The sequence below is a fragment of the Vanellus vanellus genome (assembly GCF_965231255.1).
Source record: "Vanellus vanellus genome assembly, chromosome: 4".
Taxonomy (NCBI): Eukaryota; Metazoa; Chordata; class Aves; order Charadriiformes; family Charadriidae; genus Vanellus; species Vanellus vanellus.
Window position 1 is genome coordinate 6,430,852 of NC_138909.1, and position 24,427 is coordinate 6,455,278.

General features: G+C 40.9%; 1 protein-coding gene across 1 annotated transcript in view; it reads right to left on the reverse strand.

The window, feature by feature from the left end:
* Window positions 1–24,427, reverse strand: part of TNIP3 (TNFAIP3 interacting protein 3) — a gene marked incomplete at its 5' end in the record, with an annotated part of 78,271 nt that overhangs the window by 9,617 nt on the left and 44,227 nt on the right. The window contains 8 exons of the mRNA XM_082482444.1: window positions 2,966–3,124; window positions 5,151–5,276; window positions 8,271–8,387; window positions 10,538–10,666; window positions 14,505–14,636; window positions 15,940–16,005; window positions 17,119–17,208; window positions 18,773–18,859. Of these exons, the coding sequence (XP_082338570.1) occupies window positions 2,966–3,124; window positions 5,151–5,276; window positions 8,271–8,387; window positions 10,538–10,666; window positions 14,505–14,636; window positions 15,940–16,005; window positions 17,119–17,208; window positions 18,773–18,859 (906 nt within the window). The remainder of the gene's footprint in view (window positions 1–2,965; window positions 3,125–5,150; window positions 5,277–8,270; window positions 8,388–10,537; window positions 10,667–14,504; window positions 14,637–15,939; window positions 16,006–17,118; window positions 17,209–18,772; window positions 18,860–24,427) is intronic.

Genomic DNA, 24,427 nt, shown 5'->3' on the forward strand with positions numbered 1-24,427 from the left:
ATATGTCTCAGCGTGGTAGGAATAACCCATTTAATATGGTTCTTTCCCCTCCTCCCTTCCCCATAGGCTACCATTAGTGTTACTAAAAACATTAGCTGTTACCAAATAACTTCTTGAAAATACTGTGGGATGGGAAAAATTCCAATCTTTCTTATAAGAGGAAGTATTGGGAAGGTTAAGTCCACGCAGATATAGTTTTGTCCAGGGAAATCCTGGAATAAAGAAATACTGCCTTATAGTTTATACCACACAGCGTGGTAAATGGGTAGCAAATTACCGCTAGAGAAAACAATTTTGGGACCAGACATTTCAGTTGAAGTTGTATTAAGCTGTCTACCTGCTTTAAGTAATACATGCAAGATTGTCAAATTCCAGGTAATTACTGTATCAAATTAGTTAAACTGGGAAAATAATTCTTGTCTTGCAGAAATTACTCTGACAAAATCCTGAGTAGTCCCAAGGAGACTCTTACAGATTTCAACTTGTAGGGAAGAAATTTCATGGATTTCTAAATAAGTTTTGCCTAAATTAAGATGGCAGGATGAAGCTGTAGATACAGAATACAGACTTAACTTTTACGTATGCTGTCATTCACAGTTACATAGCAGTAATCACGCTCATACACTGGCAGGAAAAAGGAGCTATCCTATTTTCACTTAAATTCTACCATCCACAGGAATTATTAACTAATTCAGAGCTTGTAGGCAAACAAAATAGGCTTTCATAGAAAGCAAGACTCCACTTTGCTTTAAGCACAGAGTAGTTTTTCCGCCGATGGCTCAAGATAGAGTTATTTGCATTGCCTTTTTGAGTTTCTGTTGAATTTTCTGTTCTCTGACGTTGTCTTCTCTTTCATACGCACTTACACTATGCAAACTTGAATGAATTTCAGAAACAAGAAGTGTATTTCATGTCAGACTAAACAAAATATTTCTATTAACAATGTAAAAAGGAATGAAAAGGTGCTAGATACAAAAAGAATGAAAAAACACAGACTAAACACACAGGATTACGTACGTTAACTCAGGACACTCATTAAATTCTAACACCTTTCTTCATTGCTAACAAATTGCTCAGGGAGGTATCAAAAGCTCAGAGCAGCAACACTGAACTCACACAGACAAAGAATTTCAAAGAAAACTCAGAATGAAACTGGGAGTTACAAAGCAACCAGTCAAACTGACCCCGGTGCTCCGGCAGGAATGGCAAAGTTGTAAACCCAGTGATCCCTCGCAGAATTAGAAACCCAGATGATGAAAGTTCAGGGAGAAGAGCCAAAATAATCTGGGACAGTGTCCAAATTGCAGTGAAAAACATTCTGCAATACTTCCAACTCTGATAAATAGGCAGATAAGCACACTCCTGAAGCATAGAAATTACTTGTTTGACCACAGCTTTTCCGTTGGATTTCTGCAGTCTGAAAGCCTACTATGCGTTTTGCAAAAATTCGGCTATAATTTCTCAAATAACGAGCATCTTTCCATATGTGACAGCTTTATAGCCAGAAACAGATATTATGTATTTAAAATGACATTCACCATGTTTAAATGCATTCTCACTAGATCTGAACAAGCACAGTCCACTTAGGTAACCCAAAGCACTTCAAAAATATCATTCTTTGAAGCAGCATTTTCCTCAAAATAGATAACTCCCCCTGACATAACCTGTCCTAGTGCAAAGCTATTCTTCTTGATGCTGAGAAAGACAGGACCCTGTTGTGTGCCAGGAAAAAAGGAAAATTTCCCATTGGGTTAGCCACACTAACTTCCGCTTCTGCTATTTTTTTTTATTTTTTTTTTCCAGTATACAGGCTTCCTTAGCAAAATTGTATTCCTAAAGCATTCACAGCCAGAGTGTCTCACCCTCAGTAGAGCCTTACTCCTCACGTAATCCTGTTTCACAGCAGTGTACCAGAAGGAAGATACAACCGGGTACAAGTAACAGCATCTGGGATTTCTGCCTTGCAGTTTAATAGCAGCGCTGTGAATCCTGCCGATAGCCTGTCTGCCTGCCCCAGAAGGCGTACAGGGAACCTGGGATTGTGCAGTTTGGCTACAGCTGTATTGCCTGACAGCAGGACAGCTATATTACCTATGAATACAGAAGCCGTAAATGAAGAAGAAGGAAAGTCATTTTTCCAAAGACAGGGCCAGAGAAAGAAATACCTGGTGTAAGACTTGCAAATAAAACATTCTAGTCAACAGGCTTTCTTAGACCGAATACAGGGAAGAGACCAGAATAATGCTGACCAAAGCTACATTCTCATTTTTGTCGCTATCCTTCATGTTGAAGGCCCAGAACTTGGCTCCAGAGAGCAGATCCATATTTATGAATTTGGGTAACTATATAGCTAGACCGGGCTCTGAATATGTGCTGTGGAAGTAAATTAAGAAATTAGCAAGAGTCCAATCAAGCAACCTTATTTTGTTAATTAGGGAATGACCATCAGTATCACTGAAAACAAACGTATAAGAATCCCCTTTTTCTTCTTAGTGGTATTAGAGATAAATAGTATTTGCCAAAGTAAATTTAAAATATGTAAGAATATATACTTAAAGTATAACTCATCAACCATATATTTAAATTGCTGCAATTTTTCCTCTTTGTGCACAGATTTCTGTTGGTTATGCTTTGATTTGCACATAGCAGCACTCTGTGCAATTGAGTACCAAAGACACCGGAACAGAAAGGAAAAGAACATGACTATCAAGAGGAAAATCAGCATTTTGAGGCAGACAGTAAGTGAAGAGAGACTGCACAGAGATCAGGAAGGCTGTTCCAGACCTAGAGCTAATTCTAAAATCAGTACAAAAACCTTGATCTGGAACCGACAACAAACTGGGAAACAACAGATTTAGTTACTGGTAGGGATGGCACTGTGACGGCACCATGTTGTTTTCCTGTGGTCACCATGCTGTGAGAAAAACCAGTGCCCATGTGAAACAGGAGACGGTGGGAACCTTACCGAGTGCTGTTGCTGCTCATGTGCCCTGCGTGGTGCTGGAGGTACTCGAGGATCTTGATAGTGAAGAACCAACCCACAACTCCCATAATTAACACATGGTGAGAGGAAGAGAGGAGGTGGGTAACTGGGCCTCTCAGACTGTACCGGGAGGTCTTTTATCTGTCAAAAAATAAGAAAAGCAAGAAGAAATGCATTAGTAGCAGGACACAATGACCAACAGAATATTCACGTACAAATTCATCCGTAAAAAGCAATGGGGAAGAAACCCTCCTGTCTCAGCACGGGTTGCAATGCTGCTCGTTTAGACCCTTCAGATTGTTCATGATTCAAAAAACTGTTTAAGAAAGCTGACTTGTGCCACACCAGAGAGTCTTGGTGCTTTTTATGTGAGAAAATATTGGTTTCGAGATATGGAAAGCACATTTCTGGGTGTTTTCTATATTCAAGAAACATTTTCATTACACACAGTAGCTTTCAATAGCTTGAAGCAGAACTACAGGCGACTGCCTAACAAGAAAAATAAATAATTTTGGTAAAGGACCAAATTCGATGGCCTCAAGATTTGGGTCTGCCTTTTCTTAGGTCGTGACTCAGCAGAGTCAATGGAAATTTGCCTAAGGACAGAGCAAGGAGGGGTAAAAGATGAACCACAACTAAATAATTTGACTTAAGAAAACAAACTTATAAATATTCTATATGGTTTCTCTCATGTCTAAAGTCCTTCACAAGCTCTGTTTAATCAAGTCCCAAGGCAGAAAGACACAAACAAGATGATCTCTAGTGTAAACCGTCGATGGAATTGCAGGGACAGTCAAGTTGTACATACACATTACACAGCACTTGTACAGCCCTTCGGGTATGTTGTACCCTTGCAGGTCTGTTGGCATTTCTCCTGGTCCGGAGCAGCTGGGGAGGAGTGGCAAAGGCCTTTTAGCCCCATTTTTAGTACCCCTCTTCACTGTCACTGCTGTGAGAGGTTCTCACGGAGTCCATTGACTGGCTGGGGTTGTGCAAGAAATTTTGTCTTTTACGGTCTGTAGACAATGCCAAAATACATAGGAGGAGGGTGTCCGAGTACTCTGTCTCCTACAAAAAAATTTTCTTTACCTTATTTAACCACCCAGGAGTGGGCTGGTGGGTGGAGGGAATATACCTGAAGGTTATTGCATGCAATGCTAACATGTTTGTCCAAGGTATGTCTCTCTGCCCAGGATGCCCTGAGTGGCAAATCACGGCATTCCCTCTGGCACTGCTATTTTTATGCTTGCATGAAATGTTTCCAAGTACCACTGACTAATCTGGGGCTTCACTGCAGCAGCGCCCAGCATCGGCCAGGATGCCCAACCTGCTCCCCACTCCCGCTGAAGCCGATGGGAGTGAGGGGCACTTCACAGCACCTTGCCTCTGATACTATTGTAAGACCCTACTAGTATCGATGCATGGCTTGGCTGAGAATAAGTCAATACTGAAGTTTCTGTTTCACAACAATGTTGGGGAGGACAATAAATCATCACAGAACATTTTGGTAATCGGCCATTCTTTTAAAACATTGCACAATTTTGTCAAGACAGGAAACCTCAAAATTTCATCATTTTTAAAGCGGATTGAGAAAGCTCAGAGTTTTGCATGCCATGATTTTACTATGGCTTCCTGAATGTCTGTGAACAGAATACTGACACTACTCTGAGGAGATAAAAGGATTTTGCAATAAAAAGTTATTGCAGCGGCTGCTCAGCTAATTTGGATGGAGACAATTTTTCTTCCTCAGTGATATTAACATTACTCTGTAATTCTACTGCAGAGGTCAGGATTCATTACAGAAGCTTTTATTTCAAAAGTTGGTTTGATGTTACAACTCTTATATCAAGTGCCAGTGAAACAATCAGAAGTCCTCTGGATTTGTTTTTGGTCGTGTGTTCTTCCCCCCCCCCCCCCCCATTTAGAGATATGTTTGGAGAGTTCTTGCAAGAAATACTCCCTTCATCTACTTAATTTGGAAGCAATCTCTAATCATTTCTCATATTCTTACTGCATTACTTTAGAATGATTTCATCCCAGGTGGTGACCTCGTATAAAATCTAATGTCAATTAATGGAAGCCAGAAAGCCTTGAGTTGTGTGGAAAGTGAGAAAATAAAAATAAAATACACATGTGCTGGCAATGGTAACTTTCATTTGACTCATACCTGAGAGTTTAGTTTATTCAGTTGAGACTGCAATCTCTCGTTAATTTTCTGCAATGCTTCTTTCTCCTCATTAAGTCTTTCTCTGTCAGATCTCTCCTTTCTGAAGTCTTCTTCATATATTTGTACCTGCAATCATTATGACCGAGTATGTGAATTTCAGCAGAGCCACAACAGATGTTTTCCTACACTTTGCTGTTCGGTTGCTTTTTAATCACTGACCAAGCAGCGGGGTGCATTCTAAATGGAACCCTCCTCTTTACAATCCTGCAACAAAAAGTTTCCCTTGTCTTTTTTATGACCAAAGTGACAAGCAATGGCTGTTCTCCAATGGCACCCATCAATCAAAGTCCACAGCTTCAGAATTCACAGACCCTTGTAATTTAAAAGGCTGACTGGTGGACATCAGTTTTAAATATGATAAATAAGATAGCAAATACTAAAGACATCGATCTTTTTAAGGGATAAACAGTAGTATGACAAACATTTTACCAACATTTTTTCCAGTTTTCAATTATGAGCACTTTTAACTACCCCCTGTATCTCAGATGCAAACAGTTAGGATCCTGGTGGACACGGGAGGTGCTGGCACAGCATAAAAAACTGACTTCTAGCATGCAGTCTGACAGAATGTTATCACCTTATCCAACCTAACAATGAGCTACTATCATCAAATAACGTCCTGCCTTTTTATAGCCCACTTCATATCATTGACCTTGAACCTGCTTTGCTTTACGTCTTTTCGTAGTTGTCTGCAGCTTGACCTTACCCACTGCGCTAGCTGTCTACCCAAGGTGTGGCCTAAAGGACTAATGTGCAGAATAAGTGATAGTATTTAGAGCCATGGTCACACACTAGTGACCAGAAGACTTGGACTAGTCAGGGCTGTCAAGGAATTTAGACCTCCTTGGCTGGAGCACTGTGGAAAACAAAACCTGTAGGAGGCTATCATGCTCCAGATGTTAGAAACTGTATGTGGAAAAAATAATTGGCCTGTGTACCTTTTATCTGCAATATAGGACTTCTAATTCATCCTTTCAAACTGCAGCCCAAAGAACCTACCAACCCCAGAGTATAAGCAGAGGGGAATGTTATGTACACAATTGAAAATGGAAATTCAGAGATTTGACCCTGTTGCTAGAAGATAAGTTGTCTTTCAAATACCGAAGGATGCAATGGCTTAGTTCTTTTTAGGTCACTAGGAAACATAGCGCTTCATCCCATTAAAAAATATCTGACCACCCCAGGCACAGGCAGCGAGCACACGGATTCAGAAGCAAAACGGAAATCCATAAATTAATTGGTGTTAAGCTGACTGGCTTAAATCTTCAGCTAACAGGCAGGCATTCACTCGGTAAGAAGCTGGAGGTTGGTGCCACTTCTACTGACAAACAGCAAAAGCACGTTAGGGTGGGAACCACCACCAGAACTTTCAGAAGTCCTTTCATGTCCTCTTGGTTGGTCACTAAAGCTCGCTGACAGTCTGCTTCCAAAGAACTTGCTTGCTGTGGCTCATGCCCAGCCCATCGTAGAGATCCAGCTTTCTTTTTGCTGGCAGCAGCACTATGACTTCACAGGAGGACTAAAGAAATATTAATACCTCAGGGGAAGAAAAAAAGTCAACACAGGGCTCTATAAATTATTTTCATGACTTGCCTGTTGCAGCTAATTTTTGCAAGGCTTTTTTCGGACCCAGTGGTCCCCCCCACTAGATATAACCCCCTTCCTGAATAACACTGTATAAAAGGAACAAAGGCTTTCTGTGTGGCCACGTGGGGACTCAGCTCCACAGCCTGTGCCTGGAGGAGGCATGCCTACCCCTGACCCTCCAAAGCAGAGGCAAAGCTGTCACTTGCAGAAATTTAGTTCTCTTGTATCCCTATCCACCTACATGCTTCTCTCCTCACTATTTCCTCATTTCTCCTCTCCCAATTCCCTCCCTCCTGCTCCCTAGCTGTATGATCTGCTGAAGCTGCAAAGGAATCACTTTGTCACAGTTTTGTCGTATATTCTCTTGCCCTGAGAAAGAGGGGGACACCTCTCAAGGAACAAATGCCTTCATCTCTTCTGCAGTGGCCAGGGATGGGCTGATAACAGCCAAGCTCTGGTGAGACTCTGTCACGTCGCTGCTTGTCCCAAGAGTCCCTCCTCCGTACAGTTAGAGCCTTCTGCTCCATTTCGTGCAGAGGGAAGTCTGGACTCACTGTACTGATTTACACAACTAGAAAAAGACATTCATAAAATGGATACCCCATGAGAATTCTGAAAAAAAATTGGTTTACTCTATTTTATTGTGTAGAATGAAATAACTCATTACTGTACAATCAAGTGCTGGATTTTATTCTCCAGCATGTGGCAAGCATTACATTAGAGAGCAAAATCTGGCTCTGCTGTCAAACGTGACAGAAACAAGTATTTTATTCCCATTGAATAAAATTCCCATTCTGATCACATCCATTTGTGTGTCAATAACATTAACCCTAACACTGTCCAGGATGACAGACCTAAAATGTAAAATTATCTGAAAAGTATCATGTTTTGAAACAGACTCTTTCATATGGAAAGAAAAAGAGCACACAAAGCACTTGAATTGCTTAGAACAAAGATGTAAAAAAACTAATACACTTCTCTACAGTGATTGGTATGCAGGTTACAGACACAAATGTTTTGCCTCACACTTTGAAAAACTGCAATGCCAATGGTCTGGTTTTCCAAGACTATTATTGTCAGATAATTCACTACACTTACAGCTTCTAAGAGAAAAGGAGCAGAAGACACAAGCAACAGATTAATCAGTAACTCACAAAGTTTAGTATTCCCTCTGGATGAAATTCAGCCCCCAGCAGAGAGCTGGCAGGACGTCTCCAAGAGTCAGGAGAGCCATTCTGCTGCTTCGAGTCCTACATAAGTCCTTCTTCCAGTCCTTTGCAAGGACTCAGTTTCACTTCATGGACACTGCTGTGATGACAGCATCTTAGGAAATACCATTTGAATGGGCTACGGCTAAACTGGTTCTTCCATTCAGAAGTTCTACATAGCAAGAGTACTGGGCACAATTCTTGGGAGAGAGGACAAAATTATGCTTTATGAAACCCATCCAGGCCCACTTCCCGCTCCTCTCACCTGCTGTCTGAGAACTTCAAGTTGGGTTCTCACGTCCTCGTGGCTGCTCCTGTCACCCTTCTCTGAAGAAGTCCCCAAAACAGGTGAGTGCTGCTTTTTCAACACATCCAGAAGGGCCTGCAGTGTCAAACAGCAAAATTACTACACAGAGATTCACTACATCAAAAAAACCAACCCCAACAACACCCAAACCTTTTGAATTATTAGAACATTTGCTCTCTAAATAAACCTATTAGAGCGAGTCACAGACTTGTGGGGGATTTCCCTTCACTTGCAAATGATTCAATTACATACACTGGATATAAACCCTGAAAATAACATATATGCGTGACTAGGTCCAAATTTTGCAAGTGCCCACGCTACGTTCATGAATTTGAGGCCATTTTGTTTAGGGGACTGTGCTTTTACTTATAACTATAACCAACATTTACCTACGGAAATCACAGCTCTAAATCTCATTCATAAACACCATTTCCCTGTGCAAGCCAGAATTTGGGAAAACAAAGACAGGTGTCTAAACTCATCTGAGGCCAAAACCAAGCAAACAAAAAACACAAGGACATAAATGCAATATTCAAAGATAGCCTAAAAATGTGAATTCAGTAAAATCTGACTAAAACATTTTTTTACAGTATGAGTACAAATTTTTTCAACAGGAGAAGTAAACTCTCCAGTTAAGAGTAAGTTATGTAGTCTCTATATCTTGTCACTAGAGGGAGTTATGAATACACACACTACGCTGGTAACGCTCTTTATTTTTCAGGCAAAATCTGCCATAGTTCTTTGCAGATTTTGTTTATTTTTAACAGTATCACACAGCTGTCCCTTGGATTGGAATAAAGTCTAGTGAAAATACGATTGCTCTCTGTAGCTACAGGGAGAGAGCAAGTGCCCCTGAGAGCAACTGTATTTTCAGTAGAGGACAGTTCTGCTTCACGGAGAAGATAGATCTGCTTCACGCAAGGAGTGAAGCAGATCTGTTCGACACTACTACCAGAAGAACAAATGAATATCATCTGGCCAGAATAAATTCAGCCCAACTGAAACAGATGAAAGCCTCTAATGAAAGAAAGGTTACAGTTCCAGAACAGCCTTCCAACAGAAGCACAGTAGAAGGAGTTTAAGTATTTTTAAGGAAAAAGTTCAATTTTGGAGAATTTGTAAGAACTTCAAGTCACTGAACCTGCAACAGCAGGGGACTAGACTTAAAACGGCACAGAGGGTCCCCTCCAGTCTTAGATGCATTCGTGACATGAGATTTGAAGGATGGAAATACACAGAAAAAACAGTAAATTACTTGTGGGAAGTCTGTTACATGAAATTGATGTTTCATTTAAAAGAATGGCCTATTTACCCAGCTGTCTTAGTTCCAACCACATCATACAATAAGACAGCAAAATAAAACATTGAAATAAGTAGTTTTACAAACAAGACCTTGAATGAAAGTTACACCGAGGCTTTGAACAAGTCCTGTCAATGCATTTCAAAAAGATCTCGAGGATCATACTTTTTTGCCTTGACTTTTGCACATCATGGCCCTTTAGCTTGTGTATCACTTAAAGTTACACAGCAATGGTTACTGCAGTGCATTTCCTCAGGAAGTGTTTGTGGTTCACCATGAAATACAAAATTGTTAGAAAACACCCACTGCTTTATGTGATCTTTTGATTAAACAAAGTTACATTTATTACTTTCCCTTAGTTAAAAAAAAATCCCATTTAGCTATTTTATGGCAATTTCCTCAGTGAGACATATATACACGATACTTATATGTATGAATATATATGTATATGTATGTATATAAAAAATAAGCCAGGAGCATGTCTTCTGAAGAGAAGCCATTATTCTCCAACACAGAATATATGTAAAACAACAGTTTTTAAACTCTCTGAACTTTTTCTAATCACAGCATTTCACTGGATGCATATGAAAGTGTCTTTGTGCTATTTCCCTTTTGTTCTATGGAGGGAGAATGTAGAAAGAGCTTAGATATAACACATAGAGAGGTTTCACAGGAGCAGCCAAAGATTCTCTTAACTTTTCTCTTTACAATGCAATCTTACTACCTGCCAAGAACAGCTGCACAGGTATTAGCTAAAGTAAGCTCTTGCTTGTTTCCCCAGCTCCCACATGGTGATTATGAGTTTGCTACCGTTAACAGGTTGTTCACCCATTAAAGATGGGCATCTGGTAGTGTCACTGCTTGACAACACAGAACCTAAAATTAAAGGAAGAGGTCCTGGTCAGTGGCTTACTCTTGTTCATACCTTATTGAGACGACTTATTTCACACTCATAGTGTTCGTTCTTTCTGATCATTGAGGCATTCTTCTGCTTCAGGAGCTTGTTCTCTTCCTTCATTTCATGGAGAGCTTCACTAAGGACCTTTGTTTCTTTCTGGGATGCAAAAATACAGAGAGATGCTGCTGAAATGCAGATGGAACCTTTTTTCAAGAACAATTTTCGGAATATCTGCTGTCTGGCAGATGTGCTGCGTTTTTGTTGTCCCAAACACAGCTGGGAAGGGAGGCAACAGGAAGGCAGATGGTTTGTAAAACCCAGATATGATAAAGTCTGTTGAAATTGTTTTGACCACTGACCATATGATGAGACCGAGACAACATATCAGACTAAATCCCTGCTCTCTATGGTCTGCAGTTGCAAAGGCATGAGAAAGCTGGCAGGCCAAGAAGCTCAAACCTGCTTTACTCTTAGGTACTTATAGCCTAAGGCCTGAGCTAAATGCTGGTGGAGTCCCAGGCATTCCCAGTGTCATACTACATTAAAGACAAAACCAGATCTCAGTATCACATAGTTTGAAGGCTTTTTCCACTACATAAGAGACTAAGGCAGGTCTCAGTCTGCTCAAGAATTACCAAGCTGCCAACCAAGGCTTAAAAGTCTGCTTTCTCTGACCCCATCACAGTTGTTGTTGACTTGAGCTTGACCCTTCCTAGTACTTGTACCTCCACTGTTGCCATCCCAGCAAGCTACCAGGAAGACGTCCCTACACCTCCAACAGGACTTACACACTAATCTTTCAAGACAGTATTTGATTTCTCCTATCGCTTTCAGTGCGGCTATTTTCAATTTACAGTGAAGGGAACTAAGATCCAAATCAGACCCCGAAGCAAATGGCATTGTGTAAGCTTCTCTCGCAGGGTAATGCATTCCGCACTAGCCCGCTTTTGCCAGACTGTCTTAGACAAAAGCTGTTTAGATATATGAAACAGGATGGCCCGTTCTACAAAAAGGAAGTATTTCAAATATTCTTCTGCAGCTGCTTTGTGTGATTAAAAAAAAAAAAAGAGATCCAACAATCACATGAACAGAACACCATATGAATGCTTTTTTTTCCTGTGTAACCAGCATACCTCTGTGCAGCCAGCCATTAGGCATTTATGGTTTGGGCTCACGAGAAGTGCACCACCGTGTGCTAATTGAGCCACTGAAAAGGCCCCTTGAGAAACTGTTGCTTACACGTGGTAGCTTTATTTTCCTTTGTTCAAAGTTAGTTGGAATATTTCATTTTCTCCAGAAACTGGGCAAGATTAGCAGGGTATCTCTACATTAAGTATAGGAACTCACCCAGGAGCTAGCTTGAACTGGTATGTGCACGTATGCTTTAAGATATTAAAGAAAAACAAACTACTAAAATCCATATAGGCTTTTAGCTATGCTCTTCTCTTCACCTTTGCCATCCTCTTTTCCTAGTTCTTAGCACACAACCTCTTTCTCAGAGGCTGACACCTCCAGGAACAGGGCCATTTATAACTAAAGATTTCCAGTTTGTTCAGGTTTTTGAACAATCTGGATTCTTACGTCTTATTGCTTCTTATTCAACACTGACTCTTAGGTGTTATGGCATCTAGACTATCCAGGGACTAGGTTTGTCTTTGATTCCCATCTATGGGTCATGCCCAGAGAAAACAAACAAACAAACAAAAAAATTAAACCTCCAAAACAGTCAGTTTTCCTCTATGGGCCATGGAGGACACGGCGACAGACAAAGTTCACAACATTATCATTTTGTGAGAGCCATACCTCCATGTGCATTTAGAGAAAAAAAAACAAAAACAAAAACAAAAACAAAACAAACAAAACAAAAAAAACCTCTTTAAAACAGTAGCAGTATGTAATCTGGGTTGTTCAGTGCTGCTGGTTTTCCTAAATGGCTCAGCAGGGCACCCACTGAACTGCCACGCTGAGTAAACAAATTTAAAAGGTACTGTCAGGTTGCTGGACTAGATAAGCAAGCAGAAAACAAACATCTTACTACTTTGCTCTGGCAATTGCCCTGTACAGCTGATCCCAGCACTACAGAGGGGTAAGTAAAACATTTAAAAAAAGAAAGGGTTGTTACCTTTCAAGGAAAAAAAAAAAAAAATATATATATATATACACACCCACACATATATATCAAACCAAATGCAGGTATGAAGAATGTTAGATGCTACAGAAAAAAAAAAAAAAGCAACCAAAACATAAAGCCCTAAAAACCTAATCTTGGTAGATCTGTCAGCTTGGGCCTCTTCTGCATCTGCCGACCTTTAAAGCAACAAGCCTGCTCACGTGCTTTCAAGCTGAACATATCTTTAATGCATTCTTCTGAATCATCCCCTTGCAGTGCTTTTTCTTCATCCTGCCCTGTGGGCAGCATAAGATAACTTGAGTTGGCACAGCTGCTGACATGGGTGCTAGAATCCTTGTGGCTTATTCAAAAATCTCTACTTTTAGCAGCTACCTCTGCAAAGCTGTAGATCTCCTGCATCCATGCACGATATTCAAAAAGTAAAGAAATTCAGAGTAAATAGAAGCACTTACTGGCTGAGTATATAATTTGTGAAGAAACAGCTGATCTAAGGCTGAAGTTTCACGCAGGTTAACCTGTCCCCGTAAGAGATTTTTGGATTATATTGTCATTTAGTTCATTATTCATGTATGTAGTAAAAAAATTGGGAGAGTGTACTGCTCATCCTTACCTTTTCAAAAAGGTAGCTAGTACTAATATATGATAGTACCAGCTATCATATATTAAAGGGCAGGCAGTAAAAACCTCAGTAATATGAACAGGAAGATGGATTGTCTCACACTGAATCCCACTTGGAGCAAATATAGGCAGTGATTCAGCAAGTACCTAACAACATAGTTTCCTTTAAAACATGTAAACAGTTCTATTGGTTGGAAATCAAGCATGTGCTTAGCTAAGACCATACTGTAATTGATAAGCAAGTAAGATCAAAGTTCTGCTTCTGAAGATAAAAGCTAAGGGCTTTGCATTTCTTTTCCAGCAGCAGCAAACTTGCATCTTATCTGAGCCTGGAAGTGATGCAATTGCCACTTGTTTTTAGGTTTGCTTCACGTTATCAAGCAAATAGAGAAGCCTGACTTCAGCCGTCAGAGCACCATCCAGAAAATCTTACAAGAAGTTATGAAGTGTGTAATACCGTGAAGCGGAATGAGAATAGGAAGCACCACTCTGTGGTGCTTGTAAAACGGGGCACAAAGTTTGCATATACGTTGGCGATATATATGCCAATTGCGCAGGTTGGTGGTTTTGTTGTGGTGGGAATCCAGCTTAGGGAGCTAACTTTAGATGCGAATGTCTACACAAGAGTGAGTGCCCAAGGAGTCCTGAGAGAAGTGCCCAACCACTCTCAGGGTGAGGTGAACACTGCTGTAGTGCAGCTGATCAGCCCGGGCACTTTCAGCCCTAATAACTGAACTGAGTACTTCACTAATATTTACGGGGAGCTGAGATAGCTAGTGCACGTATAAAAGTCTACATTGTCACTGCCAAAATGTGGGTGTCTGGAGCTGAATTCATTCCTTCAAGTATTTATTGCCAAGCACTTCGTGTAACATCTGCAATGATGTTCCTATTCCATTTTAAATTGTTGTAGCATTTTCATTCACAATGAAATTCACCTCGAACTGAACAGTGAGGAAGGAAATCTCTGCAGTATTCATATCAATCTGCTCTTTACGTCCCCACGCACACTAATGCTGTGCTCTCTACCGATTTCAATTGAAATGACTCTCTGTACATAGTTCTCTGATCACACAGAAGATCAGCCGCTGCCTTGGGTACAATATTGAAGAGCACTGCACACCACAATCTCATCTCACGGCTGTGCAACAACCCATGCCCTGCCACTCGCGAGGTGAGAAAGAGGAAAGGCAAGACAGCGTTCAGCACCGAGCACAAACGGGGTAACAGCGTGCGCCCTCCTACCGTTTCCTGCAACCGCCTCTCTCTGCCCAGGGCTCGCAACCTCTCGTCTTCAGGATGCTGTCGATGTCTCTCTTCCTCCAGCTCACCAACTCTCCTCTCTGACACGTCCAGTTTTGCTTTCATTTCTGCCAGCTGAAAAGCAAGTGACAGACCATGGTGGGCTACTGGGGATCCTGAAGGGCACAGCACCTCGAAGGTGCCTTCAAATCCTTTCAGCTCTCAGCAGATTGGCATAAAGGAGTGGATCTGTTTGTGTGTAAAGTCTCCTGCCACTGACTTTCCCCTCTCCATCTCCAATCTCCACTGCTCTGTCTGCAGTGGAGATTCTCAATGATCCTGGGCAAATTCTCTGTTGATATTAATCCTGTTGGGTCTCACACTGTTTTGCCGCCAAAGGACAGCTACCATGGGTCTGTCCCTCCAAATGACTTTTCCATTTTAACGTTCTTTTTTTTTCCTTTTGCAATTTGGACTCCCTTGCAGTGGTGCGCATCCAAACGGTCTAGCCAGAGGCATAAAAGGGTCCCATATTAAATGAGGAAGAGGCATTTAAATTCCTTTTCTCTTTGGGGAAAGAAAAAAAAAAAAAATCAAATAAGTGATCCAGATCTCAGTAAAGCTTACTGGAAAACATTAGAGAGAAAATTTTCCTCATAAGCAACATGAGGTCATTCTGCAAACTTCCTTTTCAAAGACAGAAACAGGAGTTGAGAAGCGTCAGTCAGTGAACCAACTTGTTTTTTGGAAGACCAGGCAAAACTGTAAGCAGTCAGCTTCACTAGGCAAAGTGAAGCAAAAGTGCCACACAATCGCAAGCAGGAATGAAAGCAATGCCAATGGGATCTTGACTAAAAAAGGAAATAAGAAGTATTTATTTGCAATTTATTTTTCTAATGAAGAGCTTTTGTACAGAGCAGTTTCTCAAAAGCAAAAAAGTCTCTCTGTTTATAGAAGATGTCATTCATGGAGGATTCATCTGAGAGCTTCCCCATTACAGGGAGTCCCAGTGAGCTTCCGGGCTTCACAAGCCAGTCAAAAAAGACAGGACAAGAACCAACAGATATGTGACAACGTGGATCAGTGGCTGGGTACACCAGGTACTGCAGGCTAATTTTCAGCTAATTATGCTCTGAAATGTGAGCCATTTTTATTACTTCATGTAGGGCATATTACCTCTGCTGTTATGTCCACACTGGTTCCCGTTATTTTAGAGATGCCCTGCTTCTCTGGTTATTAGGTCCTACTGAAGATTGTACACGCATTAGCTTCGCTTTTATGTGATGAAGCTTTTTTAATTTGTGAGCTAAAGACATAGTAAACATGATGCTTTCCCCCCCCCCCAAGATACCTACTATAGCTATGGCTGGATTTTAGCACAGACTTAACTACCAGCAGGTGGTATACATATTCCAATAGAAGTAGTCAACATTGTTACCTGTTTTTCATAAAGCTGTTTCATACGTCTAAACTGATGATCCCATTGCTTGTTCACCTCCAAAAGCTGTAATTATCAGGAAGTCACAGTAAATAACCCTTATTTCAACATTGTCAATAAATAAAAAATAGACTGGCATTCTAATCCTCCAGTTATGAGTGTTCACAACCTCCTCCTTATCCGGCCAGTTCATTTCAGAAAAAGCAAGTGTAAGGTTTGGTGAGCTTTACAGCCCATCTGCCAGTCCTTTGGTATTTCAGTTATAGGACATGACCATTCAGGAAGTAACATTCGGAAAACATGCAAATACACAATAAGCTACGGGTGAATCATTTGCAAGGCTGTACAAATCCTAAATGGCCAAGGACTTTCTTGTTAGATTCCTTTACATTTTTTTCCAATTAGAAGGTCCCTGACTTCCAAAAACTGAGTTGAAGACTCCTATTGACTGCTATTACTACTGGATGCAAACCCCGCTTGCCTTTCTCAGTACCACTAAACCAAACAAGCGTATGCATGCAAGATGTGAAGATCGGCTAACATCACAGGTGAAGTGAGAAGAAGAGAATTCTTAATGCATGCATTTCTATCGGAGAAAGCCAAATAGGTCCCTCGGAAGCATTTTGCTATGTAGGATATAGGGTGATTCTTTAGGATGCTCAGCAGAAGAATGGCTTCCAGTTTGCTGCTACATGTGACCAAGACAACACCGGCTACTACTCACAGTGGTTCCTTGGCCTTTACAACAGCAATCATTAAAAAAATTTACCCTTTGTACTGTATAAATCTCTGCTCTTCTAGATTCATAGCCATGTTACAGTAAGTCATCATTTGTTTTTAGGAACAGTTCTCCAAATATAACTGCCTAGCTCGGTAGAGAGAAGTAGGACTATAGGAACTAGTTTAAAGACAATTAAGTGCTTGCACACTTTGGGAAGAAATGCAAAGCAGAAAATCTCCACACAGAAATTGTCTCACAAGGGGACAGGATGAAATTCCCACGGGAAAAACATAGGCCTTGCTGGACTGGTGGGTAAAACCAACTGCAGCATAAACACAGTGTAAGTAACAGTGATAACACAGATTCAGTGAGATTCCCTGCCCCAGGCACATTACTGGTATTGTAATGTCTGTCTTAGAGGTTATATCTGTCAAGGTCAAGGGTAAACTTAAGATTACCTCTCGTCTCTGTCTTTCCAGTGAAAGGATCTGTTGTTCCAGAGAACTGGCTGACATAGTGTTCTTTTTGGTCCGTAATGTGTGCCTTGACTGGAGAAAATAAATGTTCAAAAATGAATGCTCTCGGCATCCTCTCTTCAAGTCAAGATTATCATATAAAGTTCCCATCCACTACGGCACGTGCATGTAAAGAAACTGAAACAGCAACATTTTCTTACATTGCATTTGTATTTCAGTACCTTTACACCTGCTGACAGCAGACTTTGAAGCATACATCTGCTTTAACCCTGCTTAGCCTCTGTTTTAATTGAAGCATTATGCAAATGGACACTGAAATAAACAAAATTATGTCTATTTGTACCATCTGAGACATGGAACACAAAATAGGATTTTAATTATCTTACAGATGGTAGTACAAACAAGTAGTACAAGCCACAAAAGTTGAGCATAAGTTGAAGTGGGCGTAAGTAATTCCCTTCATTTACAAGAACTAGAATAATTAGTAGTGTTTCCCCTGGTAAGTGTTTGCAGGCCCAAGGCAATAAACTTTAGCACAATGGGTTCAAAACAAGCAATGCAGAAAATGAATACGCGATTTGGAGAAATTAGGAAATCAGTCTGCAATTGTTCCATTTTTTTTAAAGTGTGGAGTTTTGTCCATGCAGGACAAATCCTCATTCTTATAATGGCAATATCATCTATCATAATTTCCAGGAAGTTTCTATGGATTGTCATGAAAACAAACATGTGAGCTATTATATAAATATAGATAGATAGATAGATATGTATCAAGAAAACAGTACTGGAAAAGAGATACATGCTTATAAAAATAAAGCATGCTATGTTCAGATACTTGGTCCAGGATTTTTTTTTTCCTCCCTAAATTCTCAATCAAAATATGAGAAACTAGAGTAAAAGCGTGAGCACTTCTGAGGTCTTAAATCCCTTGAAATAAATTTATTTTTTTCAGCTAGAGAATAGAAAAATGCCAAATACTCATGAAGAAGATCAGAGTATAGCTTTGTTGTGTCTTTCCACAGGCAAAAATCCTGACCGTGTATTTGCCTCATGGCCGGTCCTGCTGAGCTCCAATGTGGAACGCTTGACTTCCATGCCAGTAAACAATCCCTTTTGCTGCAGTTCATCGACACGCCTAACTTAAAGTATCTGAAGCAATTACCTGGCAGTCAATGGAGTTATTCATGTATTGAATTGTTGTTAGAATCTGGGCCTTAGGCATGTATTTAAGAGCATATTTAAGAGTCCTATTAAAGTGAATAGGACAACTCATAAATCTAACTGCTATATATACACTTGGCACCAACTGGCTCAAATACTGCTCAAAGAAGCTGTAGGGTCACTAAAATGAACCACTTTCTACCCTTTGTATAACAAATTAAATTGACCAGGTACTTTTCAGGGGGAAAAAAACCCTCTAGGGAAGGTTTTCTTTCTAAGAATGCTGCATCCAAAAATATTTCTAACATTTCCTTCTACTCTTAAACAGCATAAATCATTCAGATAAATCTATTGGAACACAAAAATGAGCCCAAAATTGCCAATCTATGAAGTGACATGCATGATACCTGCACCAGCTCAAGCCGTTCCTGTTAATCAGACAGCACTTCAGAGGAGAGCCAAAACAGTCACTTACTTCTAGTGGGTCTGTTGGGGCTTCCATGTCACTCACATCTGCCCACGTGCATCCAAGATGGCCTTCAGCATTTGTTTCACTATGGGTCTATGGAAGAGAAGGAGCAAAGAAACGGATATTTTAGGTTGGTTAAAGGATCAGGACAATTACATTAAGACCCAGAAGATCCGCGAGTGCTGCCTGTGGAAGCAGCCGCGGGTCAGAAATAAGGGGTGGAATTTTGATTTTTAACCTTTTCCTTCTTCCTGGCTGGGGCTTCCCAGATGGGTTGAAGCACACTGCCTATGACTAATATGCCGGGCAAGGCAGTACTCTGCTTAGTGTGCACATAAATCACAACCGACTGGCCCTGAGAGAGGAAGTTGCATGTATAAGGGAAGGAAGGGTATGTTTTTTCAGTAAACAAGAGGACAGGGTTTTCTATCCCTGCTCCCAGTTCTAAAAAAGGACTTACGTAAATATGACAAGTATTAAGTGACACTAAGACAGTGTGAACTATCATGATCAAAAAATTAGCGAGTCATGCTTATAAAGGAGTAATAGCGAAGTCTGTTAACAGCTGTGGGGAAGAGCACACCCATACAAACCCCAAGATCTTCAGGGGAAAACCATAATTGGAAAATTGATTTACTTTCCCTGAAGAAAAGCTGCACAAAGATGAAGAATGACAGGGGTTGTTATTCTTCTCCTAAGGACATCATATTTGCAGTTCTAGTCCTTACCTCATCTAAGCATGGACCTAGCTTCAAGCTACTCGAGTCTTCACTTGAGTACCCAACATATCCAACACTTTAAACTTGTGTCTTAGTTTCCCATTTAGAAAAAGAGGTTAACCTTGCCAGGTTAAAGTAAGGAGGAAAGAGAAAAGTGCAAAGTATTGTCATCTTCAGCCTTGGAATTCTGAACAATGATGGATTTGAGAAGGAAGCATGAAAGAAAAAATCATTTTCCTTACTGTGGAAAGATCCCTGGGTCTGAGGCTTTTTCAGTGGGGGCAAAGGTTGCTTATTTCCTTTTCAAGGAAAGGAATGAAAGCTAGTCTGTGAAATTTGACATAAAATAATATAAACCTGTGGGAGTTCTTTCAATTTCCAAAAAAGGATTTAGACAAAGTAAAGTAATCCTGTGAAATGCTGGAATTTAACAGCCACATTCCAGATCTCTGGTTCATAATGTGTGACTAAGCAACTCCTCTTTTGCAAGATAGAAACCCCAATTTGGAAGAAAGCTACTCTATAATATTTGCATATGAAATATATCCTCCCTACCCTGATGTTCTTTTCATTTTTTCCTGGTTTATGGAGTGCCTGGAAAACTCGTGGGGTATAAAGAGAGAAATTAAAAAAAATATGTTATTTTAATAAAGACATTTTACATTCTACATAGGAGTCATCCAACACATCAAAAAATAAAGGAATTTCATTTGTACCTATACCAAAACTAGTCTTTGAACATATCCCTCCCAGGTACAGCATTGGTTTAAAGAAGGAAAAACTACTGGCTGATAACACAATAGCCATTTCCACAATTGCATTTCTCGACATTTCTGTAGTGATTTAATACATTGCAAGAAATACGATCCACTAACTGTCAGGCAATGAAACAAAGACAACCTCTGTACTGCCAAAGCAAGATTGAGTAAAACAGGAAGGCCATCCTCTGGGAAACAGACAAGTGAGAAGGCCACTTCTAAAATGAATAAACATACCATGCTACCTGAGAGAATGTAGTAATAAGTAAACCCTAAAAATCCCCATAGCAGAGAAGGAAGAGGAAGCACCAGACATTTTAAAAATGAGACCGAGCATTGTAATATTATTAAAAGTTTATATCAAATAAAAGCTTACACCTAATGACTTCAAAGCTCTTTGCAGAAGTAGGCAATAAAGTTATTATAAACACAGGGAAACAGGCCAACTGAATGCTAAAGATCATCCAGATGTTCACGTCACATCAGAGAACAGTGATGTCTCCTTTCACCCATGGTCTGTCCATCTGTCTGTCACAGCCATGTCTGCAGCAGCCACTAGCAGCCTGTTACTGCATAACTGTGCGTTCTGTCTGGACTGAAGCTAGGGCACACGAAGAGTCCAGAGTCAGCTGCTGAAGGAGAGGGTACTGTCACTAGACACAAATGACACAAACAGCATCTCACAATGTCCTGGCTGCTACAGTCCGAGAGATTATATCAGCCTGGAGAAGAGAAGGCTCTGGGGGACCTTATAGCAGTCGTCTTGTGTCTAAAGGGCGCCTACAGAAAAGGTGGAGAGGGACTCCTCATCAGGGAGTGTAGCAACAGGACGAGGGGTAACGGTTTTAAACTGAAAAAGGGGAGATTTAGACTACATATTAGGAAGAAATTCTTTACTCTGAGGGCAGTGAGATACCGGAACAGGTTGCCCAGAGAAGTTGTGGAGGCCCCATCCCTGGAAGTGTTCAAGGCCAGGTTGGATGGGGCTTTGAGCAACCTGGTCTAGTGGAAGGTGGCCCTGCCCGTGACAGAGGGGTTGGAACTAGATGGTCTTTAAGGTCCCTTCCAACTTTAACCATTCTACAGTTATAAACTCATGGAAACAAAGTCTGTCTCTGTCTATAAAGTACCAACACTGAGCATCTGATTCATAAAAATACAATCAGAAAACCTCCATGCTGCACATCTGCTCTTGAGGGCACAGATACCTTCCCTTACACCAGCTCCCATGTTTGGCAGTCCCATTCCCGTTCCAGCAGCAGCTAAGCTTTGGGAGAAAGCTTAGGTTGATCAGCTGCATGTTATGGTCTACCCTGCTAAGATAAACCAGCCCGTTTCCGATTTCCTCATCACAGCGCTACAAAGTGCTACGTGAGGTGCTGAGTGTTCTCTGCAGCAGGGACAGAAGAGCAAACCCAGGGCACAGCCCTACTTGTGAATCACAGCTCCCACTTAAATGATATTAGTCCTCAAATTACTTTGAGGAGAGGACGAGGCTAAGACCCTGGAGTGCACACAGGTGTTACTGTTATTTAGTTCAAAACAGTTTCCTGGAAAGCTAGGTGGACATTAGGGCACCAAGTCCTTTGTTGTTGATACCTTAATGACCATATTAACGACTACCAAAAGTGAGTAATTCTCTCTTGGACTGGAAGATTTGAAGGTGCCATTCATAGGGATTGTAACTAGTTGCAACACTGTTCCCTTCCATTCTTCCCCCCTCTCCCCCACCTTCATGATGCGGTGAAGGAGCTGGGAATACCAGGGGGAAAAGGTAAAGCTCCTGGGAGAATAGAGGCTGGAACAGCAACAGTGTCTCCACATCTCCCCCTTTCCATGCCAAACTGACCGGCACCTTTGTCCATTTTCACTCTCTGTGAACCTACCATGGTGACTGAGCAGCAACTGCCGTTGTCCTTTCCCACACTAGGGCTATGCATAAGGGTTTTGAGTCAAGTTTCACTGTTTACTGAAATAGCTGTTGTTTGCATGCAGTTTGGCACCATTGGTGAATGCAATTCATACTGGCCTCATTTACTGGGCAAATCTTTCACCTAACATCACCCCCTTGTTTGAAAGGCTTAACACTCCCTGCTAACAATCAACAAGCTCTGAGCTAGGCATGCCTGTGTGGAAGCTCTTAGCTTTGTTACTGGTCTTCCACCCTACATACACACGTTAAAAACAGTGCCAAATTTTCTTGCACCCTTTTAGCTATTGCTTTTCACTACAGGGATTTTATACAAAACATGACAGAATAGAATTGACTTTAAGTACTCTTCAGTGCCTAGCTAGGCAAGCTTAGCATTCATACGGATGACGCTGATGCCCCTTCACACAGTGCCTAAAATCAAATGCCTTTTAAGAGATTTGATAGGAAATACATCTCGGAGCAACAATGTGCTCAAGAACAACAGTGCTGTTCAGCTGTGCGAGCAGCTCGGTGGGAGATAGGTTCCTTCTTCCTTCCCTTGCAAGTGCTTTTCTGTACATATTGCCACGTAAGAACAGTACGGGGTATTGGAAAGAGAAGAGTATGTCTGAAATCTATATGAACAGAAGAAATGTCAATGAGTATGGAACAAAAGCTCAAGTTCTTCAGAGGTGGTGGTATTCTTCCAGCAAAAACTGGGAGAAGTTGAAGCAAAATTGTTGTCTCTCTCTGTGAAAACAGTTAGTAGCACTGAAAAGAAAGACAAGGAGATGACAACATTCATTTTCTTTGGTATTGCAGAGATAAAGACACTACAATTGTTTATCAGTCTACTGCTACACAATGAAGAACAAGTTAGTTGTACCTCAGCATTTCGGAAATCTGAGGTATATAAAAATCCTTGAAATAAAGACTTTTTGACAACTATCAGACTTCAGAAGTCAAAGTAAGAAAAATATTTTTAAGGCATTTATACTTGGTTTGAAGCTATTGAATCAAATATGCAGTTTTAAATTGCTTGGAGAATTTTAGTTGAAGACCAGGCTGTAAATGCAGTCGCAAACCTAAAAATTTGTTTACAGATCCAAACAAACATTCAAAAAGCTGTTAAAATTTTCCGGCCTGCAAAATATAAGCAGACCAGTTAAAGATTTTGGAGGAAAATTTGTCCTAGTGCTACACAGTCACAGGAAGCTCAGGAAGCTTCACAGGAAGCAAAAATGACAGCTGAAGAGGGTGTCTGTAAAGCATGAACCACAAACACCAGGGCAAGTAAATTTTGGAGGAAAACACAGACTTAGCAGTGTTGCCAAAGGCAAGGCAGGATATGTGTGGTAGGTATTGCACTGTTTGGTAAATGTCTGCAGAAAAGCAGAGAAGATACCCAAGGAGAAACCAAGCATGCCCAAGCAGGAACAACGTCAGCTGTGCGCTGTGCTGAGAGGATGTCCATCAGCGCTAACGAAGGCAAGGGCTCCCCAGGAGCTGCCTGAGCCACTCTTGCAGCTGTGGACTGAAATGGCACCTCAGATGTGGGCAATACCCCTGACTACACACAGGCTGGATGCTGCCATGCAAATTAGCACCATCTCTAACACTGCAGTAAAGGGATTGTGGGGAAAATCTAGTCACTCTCTTATCACAGACAACTAAAAATCAGATTTTACTGTGGTGAAATCATACCTACTTTAGCCACTAACATGCAAAATCAAGACTTGCTAAATGTGATGTAACAGCACTGACAAACTGGTCATTAAGTTTTATAAATCCCAATCTAATGCTTTCACGAACCTTAGTTTCCCTGATTATTTCATCTCTTCCTCTTTAAATGAACAAGTCAGTCTGTGTCATGGCATTTACTTGTTACAGTGGAAAAAAAAAAAAAAAAAACACGAGAAAACAAACTGCAGGGAATAGTCTCTGAGTGAAGAAATACTAACTTGGCAATGTCTTATAGTATAACTGCCTCCGACTTCTTCATAAACATGTGTAAAACCACATGATAGTCTGCAGTGGACAGAGTTGTGTCACTTGTTCTAGTCTGCCTAAAATACAGAGACGTACAGGCCTTTATCTACCTGGAGTCCATCACACATTTTAGAGCAAAAGTGTAACTAACTTAGATTCTCTTTTCATCCTTTTCTCAGCCCTTACTTCTACTTCCACTCACTCTCCAGAAAGTCAATTCCTTTGTAAGTTCCTTCTATCCATCCCAGACGAGGAAACTAAATGTCATTACTCCTGCCACTGG